The 19,726-nt window shown below is 39.0% G+C and overlaps 1 protein-coding gene across 2 annotated transcripts in view; it reads right to left on the bottom strand.

Annotated features, from left to right (window-relative positions):
- The window catches only part of LARGE1 (LARGE xylosyl- and glucuronyltransferase 1), a 355,590-nt gene that overhangs the window by 19,901 nt on the left and 315,963 nt on the right, over positions 1-19,726 (bottom strand). For both annotated transcript variants that reach the window (XM_032221402.1, XM_032221401.1), the window contains 2 exons: positions 12,857-13,020; positions 7,103-7,381 (listed from right to left, as the gene is read on the bottom strand). In XM_032221402.1, the coding sequence (XP_032077293.1) occupies positions 7,103-7,381; positions 12,857-13,020 (443 nt within the window). The remainder of the gene's footprint in view (positions 1-7,102; positions 7,382-12,856; positions 13,021-19,726) is intronic.

Genomic DNA, 19,726 nt, shown 5'->3' on the forward strand with positions numbered 1-19,726 from the left:
GGACTTTAATTTGCCGTCGCTCGGTGAAAACTCGGAGGGGGCGCAGGAGTTCATGGCTTCCATGACAGCCATGGGCTTGACCCAAGTAATTCGAGGCCCAACCCATTCGGCGGGACACATGCTTGACCTTGTATTTCTCTCGGAGCAGTGGATTTGTGATCTTGGTCTGAGGGGGAACGACATCATACCCCTGTCGTGGTCAGACCACTGCCTACTGAGGCTCGACTTTCGGAGACCAAACCCCCACTGTAGGGAGGAGGAACCGACCAGGTGGTTCCGCCCCAGGCGTCTTATGGAGCCGTCAAGGTTCCAGACAGAGCTTGGGGTTATTCCTGACACTTTCGCCCACAGTCCGGTGGAGACTCTGGTTGCTGCGTGGCACTCGGCAGCATCGGAGACCCTCGACCGGATTGCGCCACTGCGGCCCCTCCGAGGCGGCGGATCCCGGAGACCTCCTTGGTTCACCGAGGAACTCCGGGAGATGAAGCGCCGGAGGAGATGCCTAGAGCACCGTTGGAGGTCCGATAAGTCCGAAGCGAACCGAGCAATGGTAACCACCTGCACCAAGGAATACACCAGGGCACTTAGGGCTGCAAAAAGATCCCATATAGCCACCTTGGTTGCGTCCGCTGAGTCCCGCCCGGCCGCCCTGTTTAGGATAACCCGCTCCCTACTGAACAAAAGGGAAGCGGGGGAACCCTTGCAGGGCAGAGCCGAAGAGTATGCCCAATTCTTAGCGGACAAAATTGCTCGGTTTCGGTCGGACTTGGACTCCACCCCTGCAGCTCCAGCCGAGGCACAGGAGGATCAATTTGAACAACTCTGGGTTGAGTTTCAAGACGTTACCCCCGGGGATGTGGACAAGGCCATGAGGGCTGTAAGTACCTCCACCTGTGTACTGGATCCGTGTCCCTCATGGTTAGTTACTAACTGCAGTGAGGTGACACGAGGCTGGATCCAGGCGGTTGTCACCGCCTCACTTCGGGAGGGGAACTTCCCCGCCGCACTGAAAGCGGCGGTGGTGAGACCCCTCCTGAAGAAGCCATCTTTGGATCCAGCTATCCTTAATAATTATCGTCCAGTCTCCAACCTCCCCTTTCTGGGGAAGGTTGTTGAGAAGGTGGTGGCCTTCCAGCTCCAGCGGTCCTTGGAGGAAGCAAACTATCTAGACCCCTTCCAGTCAGGCTTCAGACCCGGTTACAGCACAGAAACCGCTTTGGTCGCATTGACCGATGATCTCTGGAGGGCCAGAGATGGAGGACATTCCTCCATCCTGGTTCTCCTCGACCTCTCAGCGGCTTTCGATACCATCGACCATGGTATCCTTCTGCGACGACTGCGGGAGGTGGGAGTGGGAGGCGCCGTGTTGCGGTGGTTCTCCTCCTACCTCTCGGACAGGTCGCAGTCGGTGTTAGTGGGGGGGCAGAGATCGTCCCCTAGGCCCCTAACTTATGGGGTGCCTCAGGGCTCGGTCTTATCCCCCCTACTATTCAACATCTACATGAAACCGCTGGGTGAGATCATTCGCAGGCACGGGATTAGATACCATCAATATGCGGACGATACTCAACTGTATCTGTCCGCCCCGTGCCAACTCAATGAAGCGGCAGACGTGATGAACCGCGGCCTCGAAGCTGTTATGGACTGGATGAGGGTTAACAAGCTCGTGCTCAACCCAGAAAAGACCGAGTGGCTGTTGTGTTTCCCTCCCAGAGATTCGACCAATATTCCATCACTCAGGCTGGGGGGTCAAATTCTACACCCCTCAGAGAGGGTTCGCAACTTGGGAGTCCTCCTGGACTCACAGCTATCGTTTGACCACCATTTAATGGCTGTGACCAGGGGGGCATTCGCCCAGGTTCGCCTGGTGCGCCAGTTGCGACCCTACCTGAATCGGGAGGCTCTCACAACAGTCACCCGGGCCCTTGTGACCTCTAGGCTGGAATACTGCAACGTGCTCTACATGGGGCTGCCCTTGAAGAGCATCCGGCGACTTCAGCTAGTACAGAATGCGGCCGCGCGAGTGATTGTGGGTGCACCTCGGTTCACCCGCATAACACCTATCCTCCGCGAGCTGCGCTGGCTACCTGTCGATCTCCAGATGCGCTTCAAGGTGCTATTAGTCACCCATAAAGCCCTACATGGCAGTGGATCTGGATACTTGAGAGACCGCCTTCTGCCAATTACATCCCTGCGACCAATAAGATCACATAGATTAGGCCTCCTCCGTATACCATCGGCCAGCCAGTGTCGGCTGGCAACTACAAGGAGGAGGGCCTTCTCAGTAGTAGCCCCGACCCTTTGGAACGAGCTCCCCGTAGAGATTCGCACCCTCGCCACCGTCCAGGCCTTCCGCACAGCCTTGAAGAACTGGCTCGCCCGTCAGGCCTGGGGACAAGGATAGTTCCCCTCCCGAATGATGAATGTATGTTGTTTATTATTTTATTATATGTCTTATCTTAATGTCTGTATCTCCCCTTCCCCGATTTTATGTGAGCCGCCCTGAGTCCCCTCAGGGAAAAGGGCGGCCTACAAATATTAATAAAATCTATAAAATCTATAAAATAAAATCAGCTTTCCTTCAAATATTGGGTTTGTGATTTGATTTTCACTCTTCTATATGATCAAACAAGTCCAATATACATTCAATAGTCCATTATATTCCATCTACATTCTTTCATAATGTATTTATTCTTGTCCTTACTTCTTTTACACACTTAAGTACCCCATTTCCAATGCATTCAAATTACTTTGTTTTTCTTGACACATCAACCTCTCATTTTTAAATAACAAGGTGGGCAGAAGCACACTTATAATTAGCTGTTTCTGCTTCCCTTGAAGGATATTTATTCTGTGCTGTACAAAGGATCACATGCTACCCACAACCCTTCCTTCAATATCTCAGTGTCTTAAAATATCTGCATTCTTTTCCCCATTTTCAGTAAACCCTCCACTAATTTACACAAATCTATCTACCTGTTTTAGCTTTTCACCATTTATGTCATGGTTTACAATAATTCATTCAATTTGAATTGAATTCATTAAATTCAATTATGTTGATTTTCAATATATTAGTTTTTAGAACCATAATCCTCATTGCATCCTTTTTCACTTCACCACAGCCATTCCTTATATCTTTATACCAGAGGGGGTATTCAGCAGGTTCTGACCAGTTCAGCCTTCCATCCTTCCGAGGTAGGTAAAATGAGGACCCAGACTGTGGGGGCAATATGCTGACTCTGTAAACTGCTTAGAGAGGGCTGAAAGCCCTATGAAGTGGTATATAAGTCTAACTGCTATTGCTATTGCTATTCTGGAGAACTGGTAGTGGAAATTTTGAGTAATTCGGAGAACCGGTAAATACCACCTCTGACTGCCTCCCCCCCCCCCATCTATTCTCTGCCTCCCGAGTCCAGCTGATCAGAAGGAAATGTGGATTTTGCCGTATCCTTCCCCATTCCAGGGGAAGATGGAGATTTTACAGTATTCTTCCACCACTACGCCCAACAAGCCATGCCCACAGAACCGGTAGTAAAAAAATTTGAATCCCAACACTGCTTTATACATAAATATATTAAAGAGTCAAATACTAAGCATCATTTTCTTACTTTCTGTTCATTTTTATTTATTTACATTCCCAGACTATTGCTGAACCATTCACTAAGAATTACATTTATACTCATGCATACACATACCTAGCCTTCATCATAAGCCGCTCTTACTGCAGTCAACCGCCAACTTTTAAGTCCATATCTATACAAAATATTTTGAAATTCAAGCCTATTCACTTTATCGAAATGTTTTCAATTTCTTCAATTAAAAATAGTCAAAAATTCATATTGCTAAATCTGATGAAATGTAGACATTTTAAAAGCTAATTCAGTTTTGATTCAGCATTTTTAATTTGTGTGTCCGTGCGCTGTAGAAACCTTTGTTCAGAAGTTGTCCAAAGAAGTGTTTAACATGTGCCAGGTTATAAATCTGATTATAATCTAGAGAGCTGTTTATTTATTAGTAATAAAATGCCCAAGAAGATTTGTACTAAGTTAGTACATAAATATCTGCTTTCAGTAAAAATATCCTCCTCTAGACTGGTTTATTTCCCACCAAAGATAGCCCCTATTTTTCTATTTGCATTTTTTATGTGCTTTTGAACTGCTAGGTTGGGAGAAGCTGGGACAAGCAAGGGGAGCTCACTCCATTACGCAGCACTAGGGATTCGAACTGCCGAATTGCTGACCTTTCTGATTGACAAGCTCAGTGTCTTAAGCCACTGCATCCCTATCTAAATGAGCATTATATAAATTATTTCTCAAATAACTATTATCTTTTTTACCTAGGATACCTCTAAGGGGACCTCAAAGGCCAGAGGTATTGTTAGGAATTTAATTAAAGGACAACAGCCATATCAATCAGAAAAAAGCAAATTTGTTAAACTGAATAACTGCCCAACACATATTTTTCAAACTTTGGGTGCTAGAGTGGTTATACAGATTTTGACAGCCCTAATGTAATTCATATTCAGTATCAAGCAAGATAAAGTAATTCAGCATATTTTTATATTTATATAAATATACATTTATATTTAGCATTATCTATAGTAGAATAATGAAGGACATATTTTAAAAATGCATGCTATGATTATCTGTTGATACCTAAACAGATAATCAAATAGTTTGACAGCATGTAAGAAAAAAGAAAGAGGTAATACTTTGTTGCATTTCTACACTGCTCTTCTTACCTAAGTGACTCTGGACAATTCACAAAAAAAAGAAGAAAAATAATCTTGTCCTGCAAAATAAGAATTCATAAAAATCAAAGCTCTTTGACCACAAGATGTCCTCCTTGCTCTACACACATGAAGAAGGTAATAAAATCATGAGCCAGAGGAGAATGTAAGCAGAAAGAGGAAAAGACTGAAGCCCATGAAAACCAACATTCACATTTACCACTCATACAATACACACTGATCTCATTCCCTTCCTTCACCTCCAAAGTCGAGTACAATAATTATTCTGTCTTGACAAGATTTTGTCTTTCAATCATTTTATCTACCTTGTTTGATCACAGTTCTTCTTCCAAGGTATAGTGATGAGTTAACAGTATGTCAAAGAGATAACAACTTCAATAACATTTTCACTGCCGCTCTGTTAAAATCATCCTGGAAGCACAGATATTGGAGATGGGAGTGACCTATAAGTCATCTGGCCCTTTGCCATGCCGAAACAGAATGTGATTGTACATTTATTGAAGTTTTTAACCAATTCAGTGCTAAGGTGACTTAAAAATGGAGCTGTTCTCTGCTTCTTTGGGAATACATCTTGTAATACAAGTGTCACTATGCTGGTTCTCTCCAGATGTGCTCAATTTCAGCTCACATTTCTCCAGGTAGCATAGCCATGCCGATTGAGAATTATGGAAGTTGGGAATTCAAAACATCTGGAAGCATCACACAGGAAAGCTGTTATAGTGACACACACACACACACACACACACACACACACACACACACACACACTATAGTGATATTTTTATTTTATATCTCTACATCTAATCTAAGTGGAACAATTTGCCTCCAGAAGTTGTAAATGCTCCAACACTGGAAGTTTTAAAAAAGAGTTTGGATAACCATTTGTCTAAAGTGGTGTAGGGTTGGACTAGAAGACCTCCAAGGTCCCTTCCATCTCTTCTATTCTCTTCTATTCATCATCTCTATCTAGTAAAAGACTGCATGCATTTTCGAGATACCTTGCTTTCAGGAGATGATTACAAAATTAGGATGTCAATATTCCAGATAGAGTAATTTACAGATTCCTTTGATTTTGAGAAAATTGGCAAGATGACTACTTGTTTAGAACAGATTTTGAGAAATAACATATATTGTATACCACCACTTCACAGTCCTTTTAGCCCTCTTTAAGTAGTTTATAGAGACAGCTTATTGCCTCCAACAATCTGAGTCCTCATTTTACCAATCTCAGAAGAATGGAAGACTGAGTCAACCTTGAGCCAGTCAGGATCGAACTCCTGGCATTGGGCAGGGTTAGCCTGCAATACTGCATTCTAAATACTGCACTGCCAATGTTAAGAAGTGTTTTCAGCATCATGCAATCACAGCAGCTACCTGCTTTTCATTAAAACAGTTCAATTTTTTCAGGTTCCATACATGCCTCAAATACTGCTGCTATAAGAGCTACATTAACTTTAATGACCCCCTTCTTACTCGTTTATCAAGATTTGTACCTCCTGAGGGTAAGCAATACCTTAGAAGATTCAAAGGCATGATGTTTCTACCTAAAACAGCCTGGCAAAAATCTGTGGCCTTAGGCCCACATGCAGGCTTTGGCCTAATTTAGATCTTTGTCCTTGAAGGTTATTGGAATTGGAGAAAAAGGAGGAGGAAAAAATATAAGAATGGAAAAAGATGTGACATCAGAAAAATTAAAAGGTTCTTGGATAGATAAAGTTAGTAGAAATAAGACATTAGGTGCCCCCATTTTTGGAACTGTCCTTCAATTTTTTTCTTGAGCCATAATAATCATTATCCCACGCCTCCATTACGTTAACCCACTCCCCCCAAAGTCTCTGAATTTTATTTTGCACAAAATTGTCCATCCTGCTATTACATTAAACTGTCTTTTTCTTTGTCTCTTACACTTCTTGAGCCAAACATAACATACATACATACATACATACATACATACATACATACATACATACATACATATATCCCTGTATCTTCTGATTGTTTCTTGCTTCCCCAGTCCAAATTGTTACTCCTATATACCTAGTCCGACTATATATAGATAGCTTGTCTCTATCAAAACTGTGCTTAAGGACTGAAAATTAGTCCCTGTTACTGTGTGACTTTTTCGTTTAGGAGTTGAAGTTGTTCTACACAGCATTTCCTCCTCCTATTTTTCCTGAAGCCATGTGTAAAGCAGGTAGGCTTGGATAAAGTGATTGGCCCAAAGCCCTGCAGGTGTTTCCATGGATGAAGGTGGACTAAACCTTGGATCTTCCCACTGCTGATCCTAACCACTACACCACCCTGGCCACGCTGTTTGTGAGAGGAATGATTTGGGGGCCCTGGGGGGATTACCTGAGGTACTCGTAGAGTCCATACATAGGCAAGAAGTCAATATCCGACAGAAACATGTATGGAGTGCTGATATGTTTCATAGCCACATTTCGCAGGAGATTCACGGGGTAGAATTGTCCCTCTTTATACACAATGTGATATCCAACATTATGACGGCTCATGAGGACCTCAGAACCTTGAGCATAGCGCAGAAATTGTTGGGCCTCTGCATCGGAAAGATAGAGTGCCAGACTGATCGGCCCTTCCCAGTGCTTACAAATGGCTTCAAGCATCTGCAGTCTAGGAGGAAAGAAAGAAAAGTTCAGAAAAAGGCATCTTCATTAGTTGACCTAGGCAAGCCTTTCTGTCTTGGTGTTGATTTTCAGAAACCATACATTTTTCCTGGCACTATATAGGAAGAATTTCCTGCTCCCCTGTTTTTTTATTCCTCATCCCAGTTAGTCTCCTATCTAAGGACCAACCAGGATCAACCCTGTTTCATCCAAATGTTATATACTGCACCTCCAAAGAGATTCACTCAAAAAAAAAAAAAAAAGGAAGAAAACATTAGCTAAACATGGTCTGCGTGAAAACACTAGGGAATCAAAGCCTAAGAAACAACTACTGTAGTACAATGTCTATTCTCTCTAGAAGGGAAAAAATAATTAATTTTCAAGGTTTTATGTCTCCACCGAGAACAGGGAAAGAAACAAATGCAGCAGTTTTATGTAATTGTTGAAGAAGAAAACATGTATTTTTTTCTAAACAGTGAAAATAGATAAGCCAAGAAGTAGGAAGGGGTAAGTAATTACTTCACTGTTCGTTTTATAATGTTCACAAGAAATGCAAGGCAGTGTGGCTAAAAAAAAAAAAACTTGATAAATTAAAAAGGCAAAAATAGAAGCTCCATCAAACAAATAATAATAGTAATAAAAGTCTTGTAGAAAAAAGGGTTGTTTTGTGTTCAGGAAAACAAGGCTTTCTGGTTAAAGATGGCGAATCACAAATACATACAGAAGAAAATATTAATGATGAACACTTTAAACAATTTATTTTCAAGATATGCCATGGGTGTTTTAGCAAGCACAATACAGTCTTGCATTAATTAACAGCACTGCAATATAATCCCTGTGCTTCCAGGAACTATTTCCATTCTTAGTAGATTCAATTAAAATACCTGATTATGAAGATATAAATGCAAAAAACCATATGACTTTATATGAAGCTGCTTTTATTCAGAGATGCAATAGTTTTCCTGTCTCTTTTGCTTATTAATGTCAGGGTAGAAAATGTAAGGTCCATCAAAATCCATATTATTTCAGACATCCTGTGAAATAAGCAACCTTGTTCCCAGAATTCACTCCTTTTGGGAATGAGACTGCTTTCAGCCTTGGGCAAAGTACGAGTATGCCTTTAGTAGAATTGCAGGGAAGTGATTAGAAGCATCTGCTTCCTGGTTACATTAAGCATTACTGGTGTGCGAGATGTTTTGAATTTAATGTAATTGTTTGAAATGGGAATAGTTTGAATTTGACATGTCCTTCCTTCCTTCCTTCCTTCCTTCCTTCCTTCCTTCCTTCCTTCCTTCCTTCCTTCCTTCCTTCCTTCCTTTCCCCTTCCCTTCCCTTTCCCTTACCATGCTACTATAGACAAAGATAAAAGCCACTATAAAAATAAAAACCCATCTAAGCCACATCACCAATGTGAGTACCTAGTTACCTGGTCCAAAATGTATGGTGGATCAGCCAGCTTTTCAGAGCCTTAATAAAGATAACCTTAGAGCACTCAGAAGTACTGTTAACCAAAACTATCCAGAATAATTCATAAGCAACTAGACCCAATCCTGAATAATGATAATCAAATTATAATAATTGGTCCCGAAGCTGGGGATGAAGAGGATTTTCAGCAGCAAAAGCTGTAAAGCAAGCATGTTTAACTGAGACCATTTCCTCAATAGTCATTTATAGCATCTTATAGTATCACCAGCCACAACTTCATTACTGGTACCTCAGCAGATCAGTGCTATAAATTATAGGTGTGAAAATGAACTGAATCATTCAGAGGACAACATTCTGTAATGGATGGATGTCATAAAAGAAAAAGCTCTACTAAACAAGACTATTATTATATTTGATGTAGATGTAGAACTAAAAAAGGAAGACAGCTGGAAATGCAGCCTCCCTGACACTTCTGGGAGAAGTGGAAAAAAATGGCCAGCATCACAGCTCAGTTTATTGACTGAGAGAAGAAATGGCAGAGTTGTTTGTGTTTGGGAACTTAGCTGATAAAAAAAGAAAAGAACCAACAGGCCTTAATGAATTTCTAGTCTAATATTTCTTTGTAAAAGGAGATCTGTGTTAGTCTGTGGCGGCAAATAAACAGGAAGAATCTGGGAGCACCTTTACCGACTAGCAAATACATTAATTCATGAAAGTGCATGCTTTTTAGTACAATTTGTTAGCTGGAAAAGATGCTATTGGACTACTTCTGATTTAGTATTTCCCTGATAGCTATTTTGCAAAACCTGCATAGTCTTAGTAAAGGTAATAAGAAAATGGTGAAGAAAAACTCCAAGCTATTCATGGCGAATATATCGAGCTATTCTTGTTTGTCTATTTTGCAGATTTTTTTGCTTATCAGTGGTGTTTCAAATGAAGTTTGAAAAGTAATTAAAAGAGAGAAAAACATTTTCAATTCAGCTTATCAAACCATAATTCCCAAATGCTATAGAATAGCTAAAGGTTGCATTAAAAAGCAAATGAGTAAATTATTAACCCAAACCAGGATCTTTTGTTAATTCAAAGTGCAAGAAGAGATTTATTTGTATGGCTCCCATTTTTATGACATTTTAGAAATTACCGAAAATCTGATTGTTCTCCCAGGCTTTAAGAGTGATTTGGCATCCTGGTTTTAGTTTAGTTTAGTTATGTCAGGTTTAAGTATGTGGTGGGTCTTTTTCCCCATTGCCCATGTTCTTTTTTAAAATACATTTTCTTTTATTTGTAAGGTGCCTAGAAATGTCAAAGTCAGGATCCCTCAAATTTTGATTAAATAAATGAAATTAGAAAAGAAAAACAGAGCTACCATTTGAAAGAAAGATAGAAAAGAAACCACATGGATCTCACCGTCCTTTTTGTGGAAAATGTATAATCCAGAAACATTCAGGAAGAGATAAAAATAGCAATCTTAATAATCACTAATGTCAGCTTCATCTCCAGACATTGTCTTACCAGAGCCAGTTCTGTCTCTGTTATTATCCTCTTCTATCTTCCTGGTCTTGCAACACAAGTAAGGTAAAGATAAAAGTTACCCTCGCACATACATGCTAGTCATTCCTGACTCTAAGGGGCGGTGTTCATCTCAGTTTCAAAGCTGAAGAGCCAGTGCTGTCCAAAGACATCTCCGTGGTCATGTGGCCATCATGACTAAACGTCGAAGGCACATGGAATGCTGTTATCTTCCCACCAAAAGTGGTTCCTATTTTTATACTTGCATTTTTACATGCTTTCGAACTGCTAGGTTGAAAGAAGCTGGAGCAAGTAGCAGGACTCACTCTGTTACATGGTGCTAGGGAGTCAAACTGCCGAACTGCTGACTTTTCTTATCGACAAACTCAGCCACTGAGCAACTGCATCCCTTTTACAATACAAGTAGACAGCTTTTTTTTTTTTAATGGTCTAGCCTTCTCTTCCAAGAGAATACTTCTTTCAGTTGTTGAATGAGGGAAAAAAACTATTCAGGACAAGAAAACAGAAGGCTTTTGTCTCCGAGTCTGAGAGATTTTTCAGTATGTCTGGAAACTGCTCTCTATTCTGCTTTGTTCCTCTCAATGGTTGTCTTCCATGTTCAGATCTTAATTTAATGTTATTTGCTACAACAGCGCACCTTAAAACTTGGATGTTGCTTCAAAACTAGTCTCCCACCATAGGCCTGGTATTCAGAGGAAGCAGGTGATAAAGTTCTGCAATCAGATTGACCTAGTCCTCTCTCTCTCTGCTGCATGCCTTGTTAGATCAAATACATTAGCTGTATCAATTATTAGTATTTCAGCTTGTCCATGACAATAACATAGAAAATGAGTGCAACTGCTGTGGGAGAAATGTAATTTAAAAAAAGAAAAAAGTTTGAAGATAGTTGGAAAAAACAAACCAATAAGAACACCCACACTGAAAAACATAACAGGAAATAAAATGGCTGAGTAATTCTTTAGCACAATAGTATTTGCTGATTTTTCATAAAAGAATCACTACGTCTGATAAATAACATACCAATAATGAAAAGAAGCCTAAAATAGGATAGAAGATATAGGACAGGATAGGGCTATCAGAATGAGTAGTATTTTTTTCCTTCTCTGAATAAAGACAAGTGCCTCCATCCATCAATACAAATTCTTCACTTGAATCCAAAGTGAATTAAAAATCCTGGAGGAAAAGCATACATATGCTTGCTGGATTTATTAATTCTCTGTGGCATTCACTCGGTGTTTGATGTTCTGTTGAAAAATTTTCCAAACCACAAAATAAACAACCTTCCCCACCAAAAAGAAATGTTTCTTATATTAAAAATCAATGGAACAGGGACTGGTGAAAATTGCAAATGATGTTTAAATAAGGCTGAGATGAGAGCTAAGCAGTGCCATGGTTTCTATAAATCTGAGGTTGTTTCACCAGAATTGGATAGTTATTTAGTCAAACTTGAATTTCTAGAGATTCCATGTGCAGGAACACAAGTTTGTATAGTCAACTGGGGAATGGAGGATTCTGTTGGTTTCTGATATGTTGGATTTGCATTTTATTGCTTGGGTATGATCAGCAAGCATGTTAGAATAACATGGTATAGAACAAAATTGGGTTTATACAGCTAATTTATTAGGGAAAAAATGAAAAGAAAGGGCAACTGGATCTTTCCTCAACAAAATACTTGTCTGCATTGAAAGGAAATATTAGGTACAAATGTGGTGATGCTTTTCAGTGCTGTAAAACAATTTATACTAAAGGTGAGCCTTCAACTCTGGCTCCTTGATTGCCACTTTTCCATGTGCAGAATACCAACAACAGTAACTACCTTTCCTGCTTTGCTCTGGAATGCCTTTGAAATCTACAACTGATTACAAGGTAAGGAGATGACCTGGTAAATAGGGGAAGATCTTGCCTCTTCCAAAAAATGGGAACCTTTTCACACCCTAGAGGTGGTGCCTTCTCCAAGCCAGTTGGCCTTGAGATAAGGATTAGTGTGCCCCACACAAAGGTGTTGCTGCCTTTGACAGATCTGTATTTCTTATATGTGTATCAAGGTCGATGGTAACTGTAGGTCAAAAAACCAATTTAGAAAAAAATAATCAATACAATGCGAGCAAGGAAACTATGATACAGAAACAAATAGAGAATTAATGAAAATATTCTTCTTGAGTCACCATTCAATATTACTTGGTTATTCATTTTTCTAAGTAATTCCATACATCTAACCTAACTGCAAACAAAATCAATCAATCCATTCCAAACACATAATTGTCTCAAATGTACTTTACAGAAATTTCTCATTCTAAGCCTGATCTTCCACCTCTTGTTAGTCTAACTGCTAGTACTTCAAAAGAAAAGGAAACTAACTGCTAGTACTTCAAAAGAAAAGGAAACAACTGTGGTATTTACTGCCAAAAGGCTTAAAATATCATTTCTTCCGCCAAGAGATTACATACAAAATTTTCTAAAACCACCAACTGGAAGTAATTGCATTTGCATAAATTCTCTATGAGAACATAACATTACAATTCCTTACCTGTCCATGGAGAGCTGTGCCACCAGTGTAACATCAGTGTTATCTGTAGCAAACTCATACTCGTAGTGTAGAAAGTATAGGTGAGTCCGATGGACAGTGAAACGCTCTCGCCGAAACTCATAACATAAGTCATCTTCATCCAGCTCGGATAGTTGTTTCTGTAGCTAATACACAAAAGCACAAAAAGCAGCGCAAAACTATAAACAAGAGAATATTAATTATAATCTTTTACTGAAAAACAAATATAAAATCAAGTGACTCATATGATATCATATCTACTCTGTATATGACCGTTCTCTCAAATGATAAAGTCAGTTTACAAGCCTTAAATGAAGACTACTTCACATATGCTAGTGTGGGATTAATAGAGGTCAATGATTTCTGTTTTTCCCTCCATAAATAGTTGCCAACCTCTTTTGGCAATGAGGTAATCAGGCAATTCGGATAAGGCCAGCCTGACAATTTGGAAAGAGACCAGGCTCAAACCTTCCTGCAGCTGTTTAATTAAGTGCCTAAGACAGCAGATGCCTGGGGCCACTGATGGTAATTCCTGACAGCTCATCCTAAATTTTGTGGAGAAATTGAACTACATGTTGTGGTCCACCCTGCAGTCCTAAATGAACATTCAACTTCTCAGTATTACAGCATTCAGATTTTCTTTGTAGACACTGGGGCCACCATGCTGTTTCGCCCAGATACCAAAATATCTTGTGTAGTTCTGGGAGTGAGCCACTCTTGGCAGTTTACCAGATGCCCTACTACCAATCTCACTGATTGCAAAAAGTCTCCTCCATTTGCATGATACATTTTAAGATATTCAACTGAAGCCAACCTATGACCATTTCATTTAAGCTTGAGAGAGCAAAGCTCTATTATGGGGATGACTATGACTTCTATGGCATGAAGTAAGAAGGAAAGCTGGCTGCAGCAATGGAGATAAAACATGGAAGAGAGACAGATAGGTATATTCTCTTAGGCCTTTAAACTCACATTGAAATAAGTATGTTGCAAAGCAAAACATTGAAACAAACATTTGCTTGCAGTTGTGAAAATATTTTGCAGACATCATCATTATTCAGTTATCGAAACTACAAATTACAGGACATGTGATAAAGAAATCATAGCATCTCTAACCATTATTAAAGCAACAAAAGATTGATTGAATTATTTATTGCGCTAAGAAGGATAGTATAAAAATGGCCTCCTTCCTACATTTTTTAAAAATGAAACTACCCTATTTTAGAACTGCTGGGCTTTGTGGGAAGAGAGAGGTGGTACATGATGCGAATCTCTACAGGAACAGTGCATTGCTGTGATGGAAAAACATTCTCCTTCACAGCAGCATCCAGGAGGAAAGTTCCCCCAGGGCTCCTTGCTAAGAGCAGCATTTTATATTTCCTCAGACATTGAGAGGTGTGAAAATAAAAGGGCAAGTACGCCACAAGAATTTAGAAAGCTGTTGCATTCCAGGTTGGACTTCTACCCATCCAAGAGCTCTGAAAGCACTTTTTAACCTTGTTTCATCCCTCCAAATAGAATGGAACCTGGCATTTTCCTCACACCAAGGTCGATGGACCACCAACAAGACAGGAAATAAAATTGCTTCTGACTCAAGTAACCTACTCAGGGATTCCAAACGCTTATCCCTGCTTGTTTGCCCTCAATTATTTGCCACACTAGGTAGGGGTAATGGGAGTTATAATCAAACACTATCTACAAACCAAAGACTGAAAATTACTGTGTTAGGATGTGAAATATACATTCACAGTTTACACATACATTCATGGACACATTCACATGACACCAAAACCATTTCCTGTCTTGCAGTAGAATCCTAAGCATTTTCTTAGTGGTTCCATCTAATTTTGTCCTCCATTTCAAAGAGCTTTAATTTGATTATCTATGCCCCATCTTTTCATCCAAATCTATGAACAACTGGACTGTAACAATTTATCACCTTTCATAATCACCCTGGTCTTCATCATGGACAATTTTTAATATCATCACTTGGTTGGCACTAAAAACCCTGTCCTACATTATTTTAATGCTTCATAACAGCCATTTAAAATATAGCAACAGAAGCCAAACTACACCACAGTTAAATAAGCTACAGCAATATTTTTTTTTCTGTTATCCACTGCCAAATCTTGACTTTTCTATCCCACCTCCACTACTAACCCACAAATAAATTTCTGTAAGTTTCGCGTGATAGGGTCCTGATCTAAACCAAAACTTAAGGCAGGGGTGTCAAACGGGTGGTCTGTGGGCCAGATGCGTCACACACAGTCCACGCCTACCCCAACTGCACGAAGGGGAAAACATAGCAATATGTCACATGACAGCAATGTGACATCGCGAGTTTGACACCCATGGTCTAAGGCAACTTCCCCTCAATAAATTCCCATTACTTTTTAAAATACATCTCCCTTAATATACATCTGAAGTCAGGTGGAATTGTTAGTATTATTTTGTAAATTAGAATTTATTAAATTGGTCTTTGAAAATTGATTTGAGTCTTAGCAACTACTCTCCTTTACGAAATCTATCAAAAAAAAACTTCTGATGAGATAAATCAGTTTCTTTTGATGGCCAATGGATATCTTTGAATGAAAATAAGTCTTCCAGTTTCTGACACAATTAGGTTTGATGTTTTTTAACTGCTATGTGAGAACAATAATTTTAATTACAGTTTTTTTTCATTTTTAAATAGATATTTCAAGAATTTAGACAGTATTTAATGAGCCCCTTGAAATTAATAAATAAAACCACTCACTATCAGTAACAGATGGCACATTTAGGAATCTTTTTGTTTTTATAATAATTCCAGCCCCTATGTTTTTAAAATTAATTCTGAATGGCCAATTCTGTTATAAGCTGTCCTTGCTTAATGACTCATGTTTAGTGTCTGAAGGTAACAACAGCACTGAAAAAGTATCTTTACAACAGGTCCTTGTACTTAGAAACAGCGCTGGAGTATTCCCTTGGTCACATTCAGATGCTTTACAATTGGTGAATGTTCAAGACTGTTGTAGTGTCCCATAACTGCCATTTGCATGCTTCACAGTTAGCTTCTGACAAGAAGAGTGGAGCAGTTGGCAAAGTCGCAGCCATGTGATGTCTCATTTTGTGACAGAGTTGCCTGTCCCAACTGTGGTTACTAACTGAGGCCTATTTGTACTTTTCTTCTTTCTCATTGTCTGCCTCAGTCATCTTCTTAACTTCCAGCCACAAGGAATGACTTATTAAGAAGTACCATAAAAGTTATAAATAGCTTCAAAACTCTCATAACATTTGCAGTCTTGAAGCCCAAGCACTAATTTTGGATTGTTCCCCCACTCTTGTTTTGCTCATCATGGCAAGAGCATAATCTTAAATTTCAGCATAGTTATCACTAAAAACGATCACAACCTAATTTATTTCATTTTCTCTAAAGCGTAGATAATATCAGCATTTTAAATAAACTCATAAATTGCTACATGAAATATCTTAATTTTCTTTCCATTTCTTTTCTTGGAAAGCTATTTAACATATCTTATCAATCCAAGTCATCAGGCTAAGTAGGCATAGTTAAAAAGCTGTAACTAGCTGTAACTGCATCACTGTTTTAAGATAGCACATATCACAATATCTTCTTTTTCCCATTTCATGAATACCCAGGTTATATATTCATACCTGCAAAACAACAATTATCTAGGTACTGTAGTCACAAAATGATTTTTAGATTACTTCAAACTTATAAATGCATATAATAACTTAGTTATGAATTATGGAACAATGTTATGAAATTAATTATTTCTCTACTATAGAAAAATGGTGCAAAATACCTGCCTACTCTGTATGTATTCCTTACTACAGTACATTAACTGCAAATTAAGAAACGTACTAGAAAGGAGCTATATAATATATATATATATGTGTGTTTGTATGTGTGTGTGCATTTCTCTCTCTTCTCCTCTCCATCTTTGAATATGATCACTAATTCTACACTTGTAATAATGCCCTATCCTTCAGAATGCTTCTTTGTCACTGAAATACTGCATTAATGCTTGAATTCAATTATATGCATAAGTATACTGTTTTCATCAAAAATATCTCAGTTGTAGAATATATGCATTTAAACATACTCATGTTGTTATAAATGAAATCCAGACAAGAGAAAAGCAAAAAAAATAATAATTAAAGAATGGAATGTCCTTTTCTCAATTACAGTATGATGTTATTACTATTTTCTTCATAAATGAAACTGTGGGCAAGCTCTTTTTATATCAACTTTGACTGAGAGAAGGCAGAACTGCCAGAAACTACATAATTTGTTCTTGTGGACCACAACTGGCCAGCATTCTGCTGATGGGTTCTCTTACTCAGTTAAAAACAAACAGTCTTTCATCTGATCACAGACAACAGGAAAAAGAATCTTGCTTGCTTAATAGTAATAGCACAAATAAATACTTACAAGTAGGGCTAGTGTCCTAAGTTAATCCTATCCTTATGACACTATCCCTATTGTATCCTATCTGATATATCATATATCCCATATTCTATCATATCCTAAACTAGAAACGACTAGTTTGCATGTGGTATTTGCTGTACATCCTGAGACAATGCTAAATTATAATGTATGCCCCCTGGGAATTAGATAAAGTTATGTAAATAAGAAATCTTGGTCCTTGTTGCTCTGTTTACATGTTGCTTTGCTTTTACTGCTTTTATGACAGGTTTGTTTATTTTCTGTTGGCAACTTGCTCAAGATACTTGGAAACGCTTCTGGAGTTTGCAAGCTGCCCACAGGACCTTATGAACTGATTCTCTTGGATGTGTGAAAAAGCCTATCTCTTCCTTGAAGACATTTGTGAATGGATTACTTTTAGCTCAGTGCTTTACTTTTTTCCTAGTAAGTTCAGGATCTTGAGCGTTAGCCTATGATATTGTTAGGATCCAAATCAGATCACTGTACTACAAAGAATTTAAAGGCTTTCTATTAAATTGTAAGAACCACTAAATTAAATAGAAACACCTTTTCTATTTTCTGAGAAATTTCTTCACACTTTTTAAAGACCATAAATGTTTCATTGTTTTTCTGTTTGCAACATTTGGGCAGTAAATCTACTTTTGATTAACCATAATAGATGAAATGTTGGTTTTTTTTGCAATCAATCCTTCTGAATGGTTTAAAGAAATCCCAGGCTATTTCTTTTAAGCAGCTGGATATGCACCTGTAAGCATTTTGGATTAAAGACTAATACTGCAAGGCTAGATTGTAAATATTATTATTTTAATTAACATGCTTTGTATTGAAGCTGTATGAGCAAAGTTTGTGGAAAGTCAAATGTCATGCTTGTTCTGTGATATTTGGATGTCAGTGTTGTTATTTCAAAAAATGTAAGATGGATTCTTAAGTATCAAGAAATAAGCAGGTAATCATGCACCTTGGGAGAAAGAGAATGAATATTTGTCTTTTAATGTATCATACTTCAGCACTTACCAGTTATCATTACTTATTTCACACTGAGAACTAGATTTTTAAAAATCTCAGATAGGACTCTTAATTGCTATTCATTGTGTTCAAAAAGAGCCTTACGTCTTCTTTATCCCACAGAACAATAATACACCTCATCTTTCCAGGGGTCATGTTATGATCTGTGTGAATGATGTATGCAACTAATTTCTATGCATAACACACCTATGTTTTATAATTATCTGATTCTGTAAAGCTGGCAAACTGATGGGATTTGAACATTATCCATCCATCCATCCATCCATCCACCCATCCATCCACATACTCAATTACAGTTATTTTCTCTAGATGAATTTTAGCATATTGTAGACAGCTTTTCATCTTAGAAACTTGCAGGAAGCAATGATCCCAGGATCTGACAACTCAAGCTGCTCTTATGTTTTTGCTCTACCGAAAAATTGATTCATACAAAAATGATAGGGTTCCCAAATCTTATGCCCAGTTTTAATGAGTGTGTCAATTGTGGCTTTACCTAAGATATTAGGATTTAGCTACAGGAGCTTATGTCTTCAATGCTACCTGGACAGACTACTGCAGTGTGTGCTGAATATTTGCTTGAAGATTACTTGAAAACTGAACTCAGAAATATGGTAGCCTGCTTACATATTGGTTCTCATTGCTGGGGACATATTAGTGATGGATTTCCATTTTTTTTACTACTGGTTCACTCGTGTGTGTGACACTTTTGTACATACTCAGAAACTTCTACACATGCGCAGAAGCATCTGGGCGGATCCTCCCACTGCCGCTACTACCAGTTCACCTGATCCAGGCCGAACTGGGAGCAACCCACCTCTGGAACATATAATACTAATGCTGTAGGCCCTGCATGGGTTACTGATTAGTTACTGGTTACAATTTAAAGTGGTACGGTGTTTTATGGCTTGGTATCTGGATACTTACAGGGGCATCTGTTCCCCCCACCGCACCTTCTTCAGAGAGCCAAGGTGGCGCAGTGGTTAGGGTGCAGTACTGCATGCCACTTCAGCTGACTGTTATCTGCAGTTCAGCAGTTCTAATCTCACCGGCTCAAGGTCGACTCAGCCTTCCATCCTTCCGAGGTGGCTGAAATGAGGACCCAGACTGTGGGGGCGATATGCTGACTCTGTAAACCGCTTAGAGAGGGCTGAAAGCCCTATGAAGCGGTATATAAGTCTAACTGCTATAACTGCTATTCTACTTTTTCAGTCTCAGTTGTAGATGCCTCCAGTAGTTGTGGTTTATTAGAACAATTTATTAGAACAGGTAGGGAGGAATATTTATATAAATGTGTGTGTGTGTGTGTGTATCTATATAAACAGTGTGCTGTCTGAGTACCATTATACTGTAGTTGTATAGAATACAACTATCTCAAT

Source organism: Thamnophis elegans, chromosome 7 (genome assembly GCF_009769535.1).
Source record: "Thamnophis elegans isolate rThaEle1 chromosome 7, rThaEle1.pri, whole genome shotgun sequence".
Taxonomy (NCBI): domain Eukaryota; kingdom Metazoa; phylum Chordata; class Lepidosauria; order Squamata; family Colubridae; genus Thamnophis; species Thamnophis elegans.